Source organism: Lutra lutra, chromosome 15 (assembly GCF_902655055.1).
Source record: "Lutra lutra chromosome 15, mLutLut1.2, whole genome shotgun sequence".
NCBI lineage: Eukaryota > Metazoa > Chordata > Mammalia > Carnivora > Mustelidae > Lutra > Lutra lutra.
Window position 1 is genome coordinate 12062635 of NC_062292.1, and position 15598 is coordinate 12078232.

The 15598-nt window shown below is 34.5% G+C and overlaps 1 protein-coding gene across 15 annotated transcripts in view; it reads left to right on the top strand.

Moving 5' to 3' along the window:
- Positions 1-15598, top strand: part of CDC42BPA (CDC42 binding protein kinase alpha) — a 338602-nt gene that overhangs the window by 144679 nt on the left and 178325 nt on the right. For all 15 annotated transcript variants that reach the window (XM_047703785.1, XM_047703770.1, XM_047703777.1 and 12 more), the window contains exon 6: positions 8005-8098. In XM_047703785.1, coding sequence (XP_047559741.1) covers positions 8005-8098 — 94 coding nt within the window. The remainder of the gene's footprint in view (positions 1-8004; positions 8099-15598) is intronic.

The window sequence follows — 15598 nt, forward strand, 5'->3', positions numbered from 1 at the left end:
GTGTGTGAATGTGAAATAAAGCAAATGCGTGATTATGGGGTACTCCAATTCACTTCTCTTATCCCCTGTGTCCTTAAGAATCAGGCCTGTTGGTGCAGAAAGAAGGAGACACTGATGTGAGATCAAAGAGGACAAGTATAAATTCTGTAGTTCTGAATTTGAATTGGAAGTATCAGAATGAGCTACTGAGGTTTCCATAATTTGTAAGGACTCCTAGAATTTCCTGAAAACTTCTCTGCAGTTTATGATGTGGAGAGGGTACAGATTAAACTCAGCCAAGAGAAGAAGTGCATAGGGCAGAGTTTAGGAGAGCGCTGGTATCATATAAGACTGATGAATCACTGACCTTTACCTCTGAAACTAACAATACATTATATGTTAATTAATTGGATTTAAATTAAAAAAAAAAAAAAAGGAAACCTTTACTTCTGGTGCCTGGTCCTGGGACCCTACATCAGATAGGGAGTGCAAGGCGAGGAGAGAATTATATCGTCATACCAGCATCCTCCCTCACCTCCTCTTTCCCCAGGAAAGTTGAATGTATAAATTCGTACATGTTATATTGAGCTAGGCCTGACTCAGGGATCCTTTTTATCACTGTTACTGCTTTTTGTTTTGTTTTTGCCTTGAAATTTACTTTGCATGGTATACCAGCCTTTTAGTAATGGTATCCATATCCCTCTGATTTTCTGTGATCTTATTTTTATTCTTTTCATTTTGAGCATCTCATATGTGTGCAGCAATTAGTTGCGTTTTTACTTGCTGATCTAAAAAAAATCTCTGTCACTTAAAACACTGCATGGAATAGGGTGCCCGGGTGGCTCAGTTGGTTAAGTGACTGCCTTTGGCTCAGGTCACGATCCCAGAGTCCCGGCATCGAGTCCCACATTGGGCTCCCAGCTCCATGGGGGTCTGCTTCTCCCTCTGACTTTCTACTCTCTCATGCTCTCTTTCACTCTTTCTCTCTCTCAAATAAATAAATAAATAAATAAATAAATAAAATCTTTTAAAAAGCACTGCACGGAAAATAGAAAGTACTAAATAAGCCTTAGGTGTTATTTTTATCAGGACAATATAGAGATTTAAAGAAGTCCGACTAGGAATAGAACTGTAAGTATGTTGTAGATTTAAAAAATAGTAACAATACTGTGAACAACTATACTCCAGTAAAATTTGAAAATGTGGATGAAATGTGCATTAGAAAACCATAAGCCACTACAGTGTACTCATGAAGAAATAGAAATCATGGGAATAACCCTAAGAACGTTTAAAGAAATCTAGTAATGGGACAATTTCCTTCCACAAGACTTCAATCTCTTATATCTTTAGGCATTTTGTACCTTCCCCCCTTTATTTTTAACATTGAAATACACATGATAAAATTCACACATGGCAAATGTGCTGTGCTGAGTTTTGACAATGGATACACCTGTGTAGCCATCATCGCAGTCAAGATGTATAATGTTTTTATCACCCTGAAAATCGCCTTGTGCTCTTTCCCAGTTAAGGTCTGTTTCTCTAGCCATGAGTTGTTCTTGTTTCTGTCCCTATAACTTAGTTTTTAACCTGTTCTAGAACGTCTTATAAGCAGAATTCTACATGGTGTATTCTTTTCTGTCTGATGTGTTTTTATCAACATATAGATTTTTGAGTTTCATTCAGTTTGACGTATATGACAGTAGATGTTTCTTTACTGGTTGGTAGTCTTCTGTTGTATAAATATATGATAACTTTTCCACCTCCCTGTTGGTGGCCATTTGAGGGTTTTTTTTTTCCCCTAGTTTTGAGCTATTACAGACAGTATAGCTGCTATGAATGTTGTTTTATGGATAAAGTTTTCTTTTACTCTTAAGAAAGCAGTAATTGAATCCTGTATAAATAATTTCAGAAAATTTGAACATTTTTAAAAGCCACTTACCTCACTTTATGAAGATAGTAAAACCTTGATAACAAAACTTGCGAAAGATAGTGTTTATAGAAGAGAGTGTTTATAGAACAATATTACTTATGAATATAAAAGCAAAAATCCTAAAGAAAAAAACAATCAAATTCAGCAGTATAGATGTTACATTTGTCAACACTAATAAGACAGACTTATTTTTCAATTTAATTTCTCTAAGATTGGATGCTTTTTAAAATAATGGCTTCTATAATTGTAGTTGCGTGTTCTGTCCTTTAGGGGCACATGATATAGTGGTGCATCTTTATAATCAATGGAATTTTACGCTCCGTGATGCATGGTACATTTAAAAAAATGGTCATGTGGGTTTCATTCCAGGATGCAAGGAAGTTCCAACATTAGAGCATCTGCTAGTGTAATAAACTATATTAATAAACTGAAGGAGGAAAACCATAAAATCTCAGTACTAAAAGTAATAAAATTGACTATCCATTCCTGATACTTTTAGCAAATTAGGAATTGAAGATAATTCTTGTAAGCTGATTCTGAATTTCTACTGAAAATCTAAACCAAGGATCATACTTAATGGCGAAACATTAGAAACATTCCCCCTAAAATTGAAAGCAGAATGAGAATGCTTCTTTGAAGAAAATCCCATTCACAATAGCAACAAAACTGTAAGGTACCAAAAACTATAGGTAATAAAACATAGATACATAGTTAATAAAAGATAAGTAATAGCTATGTGGATAATAAAAGTTCAGTATTATTGAAAGATATACAAGAATACTCATAAGTGAGGTACACTGTATACATGGATGGGAAGAGTCTTCTTATAAAGACATTAGTTCTTTTAGATTAATATATAAAATCATTGTGATTCCCATCAAAGTCTCAGTGTGTTCTACTGAACATACTCAGTTGATCCTAGCATTCATCTGGAAGAGCCATGACGTTTTAAAATCCTGGTCCACAGGAGTAAAGAAGTCATTACAGAGCTTTCATAATTAAGATAGTGTAGTATTTGTCCAGGGATAGGCGTATACATAGGATGATCATGTATCTCAGTTTATGCTTATTGTTCTGGTGATTACTAATAGTCTTCCTTTTCCCCTGGAGACTGTTAAGGGAAACTGCTTTAGGAAGTTCTGAAACAGACCCACTTGGTTTGCAACGTAAATGGTGGGAGAAATCAGTGGTTAAAGGATGTCGTTCAGTCAGTGCTGTTGGGACAGAAGGAAATGGGATGGGCCTTTATCTCACACTGCATGCAAACTTTTATTCCAGGGAGACTAAAGACTTGAAGTGAAAAGTAAAACTTTGAAACTTATAGGGGAAAATATGGGACAGTATCTGTAGGACCTCTGGGAAAAGGTAAGGGAAATTTCCTGGGATACAAACCACAAATTATGAGAGTAGAATTGTGGTTGCCAGGGACTGGGGAAATAGAGAGAGGTTGGTCAAAGGGTACAAACTTCCAGGTACAAGATGGATAACGTCTTGGGGCACCTGGGTGGCTCAGTCAGTTAAGCTTCTGACTCTTGACATCAGCTCGGGTCATGATCTCAGAGTCATGGGTTCGAGCCCTGTGTTGGGCTTGTCACTCAGAAGGGAGTCTGCTTGGAAATTATCTTTCCCCCTCTCTCTGCCCTACCCATCCCATTAAATAAAAAGAAATGAATAAGGTCTGAGAAGCTATTGTATAATGTGGCTATAGTTGGTAAAACCGTGCTGTATGACTGAACTTTACTAAGAGAATGGAAATTAAACGTTTTACTGAAAAACACCACCGAAAACAAAAGAACACATGAGGAATGTGTTAATTAACTCAACAGTGAGAATCCCTTCATGATGTGTATATCTATCAAATCATCATGTTGTATACTCTAAATATATGATTTTATTTGTCAGTTATATCTCAGTAAAGCTGAAAATAGTGAAAAAGACAAAAACAAATCGTAAATTAGAAGACTACATTGACATTAAATAATTTTTTACGAATAAGATACTATAAACAATGTGGGAAAATAAGCCCACATGCTGAGAGAAGAGATTTGTAACACATGTAAACTAAGCTTGAGTAAACAGAATTCCTGAATATTAACCAAAACCCAAAAAACAAACAGCACACACACAGTGTAAGAAAATGGCAAAGGATATTAACTGGCATTTTACAGAAGAGGAATGTGAGATGACTAGTGATAATGTAAAAAAGATTCTTAAACTTAGTGGTATTCATGATTATGAAGTTGAAGACACACATGTCTTTCATCATAGCAGTCCCACTTCTAGATATGCAGCCTGGAGAAATGTTCATAGATGAGCACTAGGTGACATTGGTAAAAATATTCATTTCAGAATTTTGTGTGATAGCAAAATAATCCACAATCTAAAATTGTTGAGAACTAAATTCTATAATCAGGAGAACTGATAAATTTGGTCTATGGAAGTATTCCATATAGCAGGTAAAACTAACAGACTAGAACAATGTATGTCAACATGGGTAACATGTTCTAGCCACAGTATTAGAATAAAATAATATTTCTAAGGCTATACACAATTTTTGGTATCAGTTATGAAGTTTAAAGACATTCAGAAAGATACATAATCTTATGGTTGTTTACATGTGCTAATATAAAATATGTATGGATATAGTAATTGCCAGGGTTGTGGTTGCTAACCTGTGGGGAGTGGGTGAAGGAGATAATATGAAAGGGTAAAGGGATACTTAAGGAGCATCAGTACTATCCTGTTAATTATTTTCCATTTCATTATTGTTATAAATATAACTTATTTGTCTACTTAATAGTTTCTGTTTGTCTACTTTAATAGTTTCTATTTTTAAAATACCCTGAAATATTATTGATGATTATGAATCCTTTCACTGTTTTCCTTTTCTGTAATTCCTTTAGTCCTCTTTAAAATCTGAGAAATAAGCCAGTAGCAGTATGTGTAGTGACTATACAGCTTAATATTTTTTAAAATGAAAAATAAAACACATTCTTTATACTCCTCTAAAAATGGTTTAGGTAATTTCTAAGGTTCCTTCTAGCACTAGAAGTATCCTTCTTTGATGTTTCCAAACAACAGAAAAATCTTTTTTTTAATACACCATTCTGACCACGGGATAAATTCAAACATTGAGGATAATGAAGCCAATTTCCTGTTAAAGTTGTTTTCAGTCCATCTATCTGCTAGTCTCTGTTAAGCAGTCATCTCTCATCTTCAAGAGGTGTCACCAAACTATTTCTGTAAAGGCCCAGTAGGAAATATTTTAGGCTTTGAAGCCCACACTGTCTGTAGTCAGAACTACTCAGCTCTGCTGTTGTAGTGGGAAAGCCTGCCATACATAATACTTTTATAAGTGAATGGATGTGACTTTATTTATAATAAAATTTTATTTGCAAAAATGGGCAGTGGGATGGATTTGGCCTCTAGGTCAGTATTTGCCAACTCATGATGTTCAACACACAAATTACTTCCATAGTATTATCCTTTTATTACAGATGGGAGGCATAGAGACCTTAAGTGGTATCATTCAGGTTAAATTAAAGGACCCTTATGTAAGGAGACATACCTACAGAAATTCTGCTAAGGTCAATCTCAAAGAGATTACTGTCTGTCTTTTCTTTTAGTTTTATGATTTCAGGTCTCACATTTAGGTCTTTCATCCATTTTGAATTTATTTTTGTGTGTGGCATAAGAAAGTGATCCAGTTTCACTCTTTTGCATGTAGCTGTCCAGTTTTCACAAAGCCATTTATTGAAAAGACGGTCTTTTCTCCATTGTATATTCTTGCCTCCTTTGTCATAGATTAGTTGGCCGTATGAGCTTGGGCTTATTTCTGGGCTCCCTGTTCTGTTCCACTGAGCTGTTTTTGTGCCAGTACCATACTGTTTGCATTACTATAACTTTGTAGTATATCTGGAAATCTAGGATTGTGATATCTCCAGCTTTGTTCTAAGTATGTCTCCTCAAGCAAGGGAAGCAAAAGCAAGAATAGACTGTTGGGAACTGCATCAAAACAAAAAGCTTTTGCACAGCGAAGGAAACCATCAACAAGATGAAAGATAACCTGTTAAATGGGAGAAGATACTTGTAAATGATATATCCAGTATGGGGTTAATATCCAAAATATACAAAGAAGTCAACCAACATAATAACAAAAAACCAAGCAGTCCAAAAAAAAAAAAACAAAACAAAAAAAACACGGGATTTTTTTTTTTTTCCAAAAGAGTACTTAAAAATGGCCAAGAAGTACATGAAAAGATGCTCAACATCAGTCACCATCAGGGAAACACAAATCAAAACCACAATGAGATGTTACATCATACCTGTCAGGATGGCTAGGATAAAAAAAGATAAGAAATAACACATGTTGGTGAGGGTGTGGAGAAAAAGGAACCCTTGTGCACTGTTGATGGGATTATAAATTGGTGTAGCTACTATGGAAAATATCATGGAGGTTCCTCAAAAATATTAAAAATGGAGATACCATATGATCCAGTAATTCCATTCCTGGGTATTTACCCAAAGACCCAAAAACACTAATTTGAGAAGATATGTGCACCCTTATGTTTATTGCAACATTATTTGCAGTAGCCAAGATATGGAAGCAGCCAAAATAACCATTGATAGATGGATGGACAAAGAAGATAGGGTGTGTGTGTGTGTGTGTGTATGTACATACATATATATATATATATATATATATATATATATATATATATATGGAATATATATATAGTGGAATATTAACCATAAAAATAATGTTTTTGCCATTTGTGAAAAATGAATGTACCTGGAGAGTGTGCTAAATGAAGTAAGTCAAAAAAAGAAATACCAGGTGATTTCATTTATATGTAGGTCTAAAAAACAAAACTAATGAACAAAGAAAGAAAAAAAGTAGACTCTTAAATTCAGAGAACAGACTGAAGGTTGTCAGAGGGAAGGTGGTTCGGGTGATGGATGAAATAGATAAATGGGATTAAGAGGTACAGACTTCCAGTTATAAGATAAATAAAGAGATGAGGGAAAAAAAGGTGACCCTAACCACATGGTAATAGAATTGTTTTTGTATAACTGATGTTCATAGATGATTTTTTTTCTTCCTCTACATGTAGAATATATTGAGAGGGTCTGATCTCTTAGTTTTTTTGGAATTCATCTTTAGATGGTGATTAGAAAACGTGTTGCAGGGTCTTTATAGGAATCATTTTATGTATTTTTGCCAAGATTTGCAACCCTTTTCTTTATTTATATGTAGAAACAAATACAAAAACCGGCGTGATTTAGTTTGTTGTTAATTAGATTTGGATATCCTATAAGCTTTTGACTTAACAGCTATAAATAGCTTTATATAACATAAATTACTACTAAGCAGTTGTGTCAGTTGTATTTCAGATAAGTTTTATGAAGAAATTTCTTTGCAGTTACTTTGACCTGAAGTAATTGAAAATTTATTTATTTACATTTACATTCCAGGTCTAGGAAGTATATTTTTCCCTCTCCAATTTCACGGGTTAGAGGATAGTACATTTTGTGTATGTCAAGTAATTACTTCTCTTCTCTGTATACAGAAAGTAGGCCTATCATGGTCATATTGGAATCTGTGCAAATCTAAATTAATCTAAATTAATTTAACCTGAATGAAAACTGCCTGGAAGGGGGGCCTGGGTAGCTTAGTCAGTGATGTGTCTGACTCTTATTTCAGTTCAGGTCATAATCTCAGGGTTGTGATTATCAAGCCCCATGTTGGGCTCCGTGCTGACCATGGGATCTGCTTAAGATTCTTTTTCTCCCTCTCCCTATGCCCCACCCCCACTTGCTCATGTGCACACACTCTCTCTCTCTCTCTTAAGAAAAAAAAAAAAGATGGAGAACTGCCAAAAAGCAGTTTTTTTCAGAACACTGAAAGTACATGTGTTTACAAAAGTTTTCATATGAATCAGAGCCAGGATTTGAGCCCATAAAGTAGTTAAGTAGGTGTTCTTAGAGTATTAGTTTTAAAAGAAGTTGAAGTTTTCAGACAGATTTTTATCTTACCAAGTAAATGGTTATGTTTATTTTTCTCAGCTAAAAATTGAATGTGTCTGTCTTTTCAGGGACATCAAACCTGACAATATATTGATGGATATGAACGGACATATTCGATTAGCAGATTTTGGTTCTTGTTTGAAGTTGATGGAAGATGGAACGGTAAATAAAGATGAATCTCAAGTTATTTTGTCCACAGATATCTCCCTTGCTATTTGTCCTGTTTTAGAAACTATCTATTTATATTTTCTAAGTATCCATCCATCCATTTGTCTTTCTGTGCTCCACCTTTTCCCACAATGGCATTAGTGATACTTACTCATAATAAGGTTTGTATACAAAGTCCAATGCCATTTTTAACTGCTTATATTAATGATGTTAAGATTGATACAGCATGTCTTTTATGAGAACCTTATTTGTTTTTTTTCTTTAGCTGAACTGTTTATTAATTGTACTTGAGGTATTTTCACTGTTTTAGAGAGGTGAATAAAACAATTCCCACATGGGAGAAGAAAATGTGACTCCTTCTTCACCTTTATTTTTTTTAATCTTCTTTCCTAGTTGTCTAGTTTTTTTGAGGGACAATATTCAACAAATGAATGCTTTCATCAGAACATTTCTATCTGAATTTAGTTTCACATTCCCATTTGGTTTACTTCTACTAACTCTTGGTCCCTCATATAAACTTAAAGGATTATATGCCCCAATTTTATTCCTTGTTTTGTTTTGTTTGTTTTTACTTCAGTTTCCTGGCTGTATAGCAGAGATCCAAGTATATGTAATTTCACTTGGCAGAAATTATTTTGGAAAGCAGTTTAGTATAATATATTCTAAAGGCCATGAAAATGTATATTATTTTGGACCAGTAATTGGACTTCTGAAAATGTATCCTAAGGAGATAAACTTTAAAAAAATTAGGTCTTATGACTTCTGCTTCTGGCCATGATCAAAGGAGTAATTGGTACCATATTATCCTCTCACTATAAAAAACTGTAAAATTGTACATAATATTTGGGACATCAGTTTTCAGGCAGTAGACAACAGGCAGCATAAGACTGTTATCTTTGAGAGAAATGAATTCATGAGATGTACCTTACCATTTCCCAGTATGGGGACAGTCTGCTGGCTCTTGATGCAGAAACCTAGTGTTAGAGGTGAGGGTAGCAGTTCTCCAGAGCTGAGGAGGAAGACATCAGAGATGAGTTAGTTAGTCTGCAGTATTTAACACTGGAGAGGAGGAAGTTTTTCAGAGAGAGGGCCTCAAGTATGCCTACGGGGCTATCTCCTGCAGGTTGGGCTGTACAAAAGCAGTATAAGACAGCAGATGTACCAAATAATAGATGCTGTGTATCTGAAAGTTGAACAGGTTTCTGAAAATCAAAGTGGTGCTGGAGAAGAGATAGTACATGGATACACTGGAATTTTGGCCCCGGGGAGCTATTTAACACCTTTATACCATGTAAGACGTACTCCAAACCTGTATAACAGTCTAAATCCAAGTCCTGATAAAATTCATTGAGTTTGAAAGTGGTCTTCTAAGTTAGGGGGTTTGAGATGAATCTTAGAGTTTCTACAAGTCTGGCCCCAAAGAGTGTAATTGTAAGCTAACCCTTGTTTAAGGAGATCAGGTGGTATTTTTTTTATCTGCTTCAATAATAATTAACATCTTCAGTGGAAGATAATACAGTTCATACTGTCTATAATAACTTTTTCTGTCAATGACCAACATTCAATCAGAAATCACCAGACCAAACAACAACGGGGCTAGGATAGGGATTCTGTTACAGACTTAAAAAATAAAAGTTGTCAGTAGAAAGTTTGATAGCACAGATATTGGACTTAGAGACATAATAAAGGTATCATAATATGTTTTTTAAATAAATATGTCTAAAGAATCAAAATGTAGTCTTAACGATGGCTCAGATAAGGAATCTCAGCAAGAAAAGAAATCAAATGGACCTTTTTAGAACTTAAAGTGTAGTAATAGAAATAAAAACTCACAGGAGGAGATTAATGGCAGATTAGAGATGAGAGAAGAAAGTGCCAGTGAGTTTGAAGACCAGTCAATAGTGATGATCCAGTCTGAAGAACAGAGAGGAAAAGATTGAAGCAAAATAAATTCAGGCTCTGGGGTCCTCATGATTGGAATACCAGAAAGAGAAAAGAGTGAAACAGGAACAGAAAGAATTTGTAGGGTTGATAGCTCAGACTTACCAAATGTGGTGAAAAACACAAATCTAAGAATCTTAGTGTACCTCAGGGTTAAAAGGAACCACACAATTAAACTCGCAAACATTAAAGATAAGAGGAAAAAAATGGAAAGCAGCCAGAATTTAAAATATGTTACATATTTTGGGAAAATGGTAAGAATAACCATAGGTGTCTCATCAGAAATAATATCTTTAAAGTGCAGAAAGAGAAAAAAAATCTATAGACCAAGAATTCTCTGCCAAGCAAAAATATTCGTCAAAAATGAAGGTGAATAAAAGACATTTTCAGTTAAATGAAAGAGATCACTCCCCAGCAGGCCTGGATGCTCAAGAATGTCCTTTAATCCAAAGGAAATGATACCATTTGGGTAATTAGATCAGTAGGATAAAGAATATCAGATATGATAAGATCTGTAGGATAAAGGAAAAAAAGGCTCATCTTTCCTTCAAAATTTACATAAAAGCCATCTGATGAGTGTGAAAAGCAAAAATAACCACACTGTCCTGTGGGGTTATGGTATTTGTAGAAGCAAAGATCTATGAGGGCAGTAACCATGTGAATGTGTCCGTGGAACTGCGCCTCCATAACCTCTGCGTCTCTGTAAAGCATGAAGTAGGCAGCTGATCATGGCAGGTATGAAGCAAGAAGGGAGGGCTTGCTGAGTTGAGGAGACACAGATTCAAATCGGGGAGGCTGTGGCCTCAGGAGGTTTTGGATCAGAATTCTGGAAAGCAGAGTGCTACAGTGAGGAAGAATTCCAGAAGAGCTAGCGTTTCCCTGAGTCCTGCGGGTCATACGCCCCTTAGACTCAAAGCTGGGGCTCTTTGCCTGGAGTCTGATAGGCGGCCTTCCAAATCCCTGTGCATTCCAGAATGTGGTGAGGACTGTTTCTGTCTGTATGAGTTACCCCTGATCAAGTTTATTCCTTGAAGTCCTGGTGTGTCTTCCTGCTCGTTCATTCTTTGCTGATGATCTCAAAATAATTCTGGACATATAGCATGTTTATCCTCCATTTAGAAAATTATAATGAACAAGCCTTTTTACTTGTTTTATTTCCACTTTATTTTTTTTTTTTTTTTTAAATCAGAGTGGTGTATATGTGTTTTAAGGAGGCTTGTCATAAAAACTGTGTTCCTTTGTCCCATTCTTTCTGCCTCCAAATCTCCTTTGCTGGAGGCAGACACTTGGGAGTCTTCTGGCTGCTTGTGTTGTCGCTTCCTTTACTTACATATTTCTTGTTATCATACTTGTGCTACTGTCTTTTGATTATTTAGTACTAGTTATTACCTGTTAATTTCCTACCATATCACCCATCCCATACACTTTCTATCTTCTTAGTGTCTTTCCTTAAGTCCTGTTCAATTCTTTATGACTCTCTACAAATATTATTAATAATTTTGCCATTGCATGCAGTTTATTTTAATTACAGTTCTTTTCTTGAACACTTTTTGTTGTCCGTAGTGTAAGTGACTACTTTGTCTTGTTTTCTATAACTCTCACCAGTTTATCCCCAAATTTCCAACCCCTAATTCCTTTCTCTCTCAGAAACATTAAGTAACCTAGTGGTTCCCTTTTATCTTTGGAGGGAGCTGTGCTGGAGTCTTGCCTTCTCCCTTCTTATCCAGAGTGTTCTGCCGGCTTGTTGTAGCACTGTCCTGCCAGGACTCTCCTACTCTTCATGGTGGGATTCACTGCATGGCCATCTAGCAGTGGATCCTCTCTTTCCTGGGTCCCATGTCTGGCTTTCTCTTTATCGGGTAGTAGCTCTCAGTAGCTCTCCTGAGAGCTACTTATGGAAGTAAATATTTTATAATCTTGCACATGTGAAAAATGCTTTCACTTCTACCCTCATATTTGATTGATAATTTGTTTGGGCATAGTAATGTAGATTTCAAATGATTTTTCTTAGAATTTAGCAGGCATTGCATCGTCTTCTAATTTACTGTTGAGATATCTGGTGCCATTCTAAATCTCAGTTCTTCTGTTAAACCTTTCCTCCCTTTTCTAAAAGCGTGTAGGATATTCTATTCTTCCCAGTGTTCTGAAATGTTATAATTATATGTCTTTGTATGGATCATTATTTATTACCTGGGCAGCTGCCTCAGTTTTAGCTTTTCCTAGATTTTGGGACTTTGCAAATCAGCTCTCAGCTTGCTTTTGGGCTCTCACATATGAGTTGAAATTATGCCATCTTAATCACTACACCTTTAAAAGAAGTCAGTTTCTGGGAAGGATGTCCTGCTGTACTTCTTTTTCTTCTTCTAAGATTGTCTTAGCTGTTCTTGGCCATTTGTTTTTCCATATGCTTGTTAGGGTTATATTATTGGTTTATATATATACCAAGTATACACAAATGCCCCTTCAGAAACAGAAGCTTGTAGACTTGCATTGAATTTAGAGGTTAATTTTGGGGAAATTTATGTCTATAACATGGAATCTTCGTTTCCACAAACATGATGTCTCTCTCCATTATTTAAGGTTTTCCTTTATGTCTGTTATTGAAGTTTTATAATCATGTTTACAGTAAATCCATTATCTTTATTTGTTAAATTTGTTCCTAGGCATACTGGATTTTGGGGGCATGGAGCATTATAAACAATAACTGTTACAGTTTCAGTTTAATAGCTTGTTGTTTTGTTGAGGACCACAGTTGATTTTTGTATTCTCATTTTGAAACTAGAAAGCTCACTAAATTTTTTGTTCAAAATAATTTGTAGATTGTTTTAGGTTTTGTACATAGACAGTCACATAATTCACATTAACAAATGCTCATGTATGCTGTTTTTCCCCTGTATGCAATCAGTGACCTTCAGTGCAATATTAAATAGGTATGGTAATAGGGAGCTCCTTTGCCTTGTTCCTGATGCTGATGGTGTTTTTTCTGTAGTTTCAAATTAACTATGATATTTGCCATAAGCTTTTGATAGATACTCTTTACAAGATTAAGGAAATTTCTGTTTCTTATTATGAAATTTCTGTTTCTTATTAGCATAAGAATGTGTTGTTATGGTTATTATTGTAATCAGATGACTTTTCTGCTTCCATTGAGATGATGATATTAGGGTGTTTTCCCTTTAATCTGTTAAACTGATGAATGACATAGAATTTCTCATGTTAAATCATCCATTCTTTGGCCAAACGTAACTCTGTTTTGAAGATGTATTGATATTTTTGAACAAATTGCTCGAATGACTCTACTAATATTTTATATTGGATGTTACCCAAGAGTCATACTTCAGATTGACCATTCTGAGATTGCAGTATGATTTTTTTTTTCTCAAATCATTCTTGTCTGAGTTTTGTATTTGGGTTATCTTAGCCTTGGAAAATGGACAGGGGAGTAGTCCTATCCTCTCCCCTTACCAATTTTGGCTTTAGAACAAGTTTATATAATACAGAGGTTGTCTATTTCTTATGAAATTGGTAGAACTCACTTTTAAATCACCTTTGCCTTGGTTTGGTTTTGTTTTCCTCTTGTTTTTTTGGTTTGTTTTCCAGGTAGATTTTATACTATTGATTCACATTTTTTAATGGTTATAGGTCTCTTTGGTTTTCTATTTCTTCCTGAGTCAGTTTTGGTAAGTTATATTTTTTTTTCTATGAAAATTGTCTATTTTCTCTGAGTTTTCAATTTTGATGGCATAATGTTCATATTGTACTCTTCCTAACTTTAAAATCTGTTACTTGTGTAGTTGTTTTTTCAATCCTAATGTTGTTTGCTTGTGCTTTTCTTTTCCTTCGTCAGTTTTGATATTTAGAGCATTTTACTTTTTAGTTCTAAATATTTTCCAGCTTTAGTTAGAAAACCTCTGTGGACCATTGATTATTTTTAATATCTTTAGTATTAATTATTTGGTTCTTTTTAGTTTTATTTTACTGGAGAATGGGTCTATTTAATAATCAGTTTTTTTCTGACATTTGTCAAGAGTTGCTTTTGCTTTATAAAAGGCTAGTTTTTATAATGTTATTTGTCTGTTTGAAAATAGTACATTCTTTTTAATTCCTGGGTCCAGGTTTCTATGTGGGTCCGTAAGATTGAGGTTCTTAGTTTGTTGTTCAAATTTTTTATATTCTTAACAGTTTTATTTCTTTCTGATATATCATTTGTTATTTAAAAAGTCTTACCATGATACTGAATTTATTAATTTTTCCTTGTTATCATCAATGTTTACATAGCCCTTTGTAGCTACGTTGTTAGGCATATTATTCAGAATGTTATTCTGAGGTATTTTTGTTTATAATTATGTTAATGAATTTTTAAAAATCTTAATAATGATTTTGCCTTTAGAGTCTATTTTAACTGATAGAAATATAGCTACCTTAATGTTCTTTTAACGTTTGCCTTATATGTCTTATGCATCCTTTTACTTTAAACCTTTCTGTGTCCTATGTTTAGATATAAACCTTTTATATCTTTGCTATAAACTTTTATATCTTTGCTTTTAAACCTTTGCTAATTTTGAAAAATATTTGTTCATTTTGGCTTTTTCTTTAATTTTCTTTTTTTCAGTATTCCAAAATTCATTGTTTGTGCACCACACCCAGTATTCCATGCAATACATGCCCTCCTTAATACCCACCACCAGGCTCACCCAACCCACCACCCCCCTCCCCTCCAAAACCCTCAGTTTGTTTCTCAGAGTCCACAGTCTCTCATGGTATGTCTCTATTTGTCATTCAATTTTTACAGTCCTGTCTTTTAATAGGTAAATATAGTCCATTTATAAATTTCATAATATATATTTGTATTTTTTCAGTATCAGTATATTTGTATTTATTCTTAGTGTTGATCTTATGCTATTTACTGTAGATTTTGCTTATTTGTTTGCATGCATGCTTTATTTTCCCCTTTTCTGCCTGCTGTTGACTTGGTCAAGTGTAGTTTAATTTCTCTTTTTATTTACTTTTTTGGAAGCTATACATTCTATTTCAAATATTTTAATGTTTATCTTTAAATTTTTAACATTTAAGGTTTACCTGAAGTCTAGAGTCAGTTTCTTACCATATTTCAAAGCCAAACAAGAAACTCAGTTTATTTTATACTATATGCAAAAATCAACTAAAAATGACTCAAAGACCTGAATATAAGAGCTAAAACTCTTAGAAGGATATATAGGGGATAGCTTTATAACATTGGATTTGGCATTGATATCTTGGATATGACACTAAACAATAGACAACAAAAGGAAAAATAGATAAATAGGACTACACCACCTTTAAAAATTTCTGTCCACTGGAGGACACAGTCATCTTAGTGAAAAGGCATCTAATGTAATGGGAGAAATTGGTTGCAAATCACATGTCTGATTAGGTGCTGATTATCCAGAATATGTGAAGAACTTCTACAACTCAGTAACAGCTCAATTCAAAATGAGCAAAGTACTTGAATAGACAATTCTCCAAAGAAGATATGCAAATGGCCAACAAGCTCAACATCCCTAGTCATTAGGA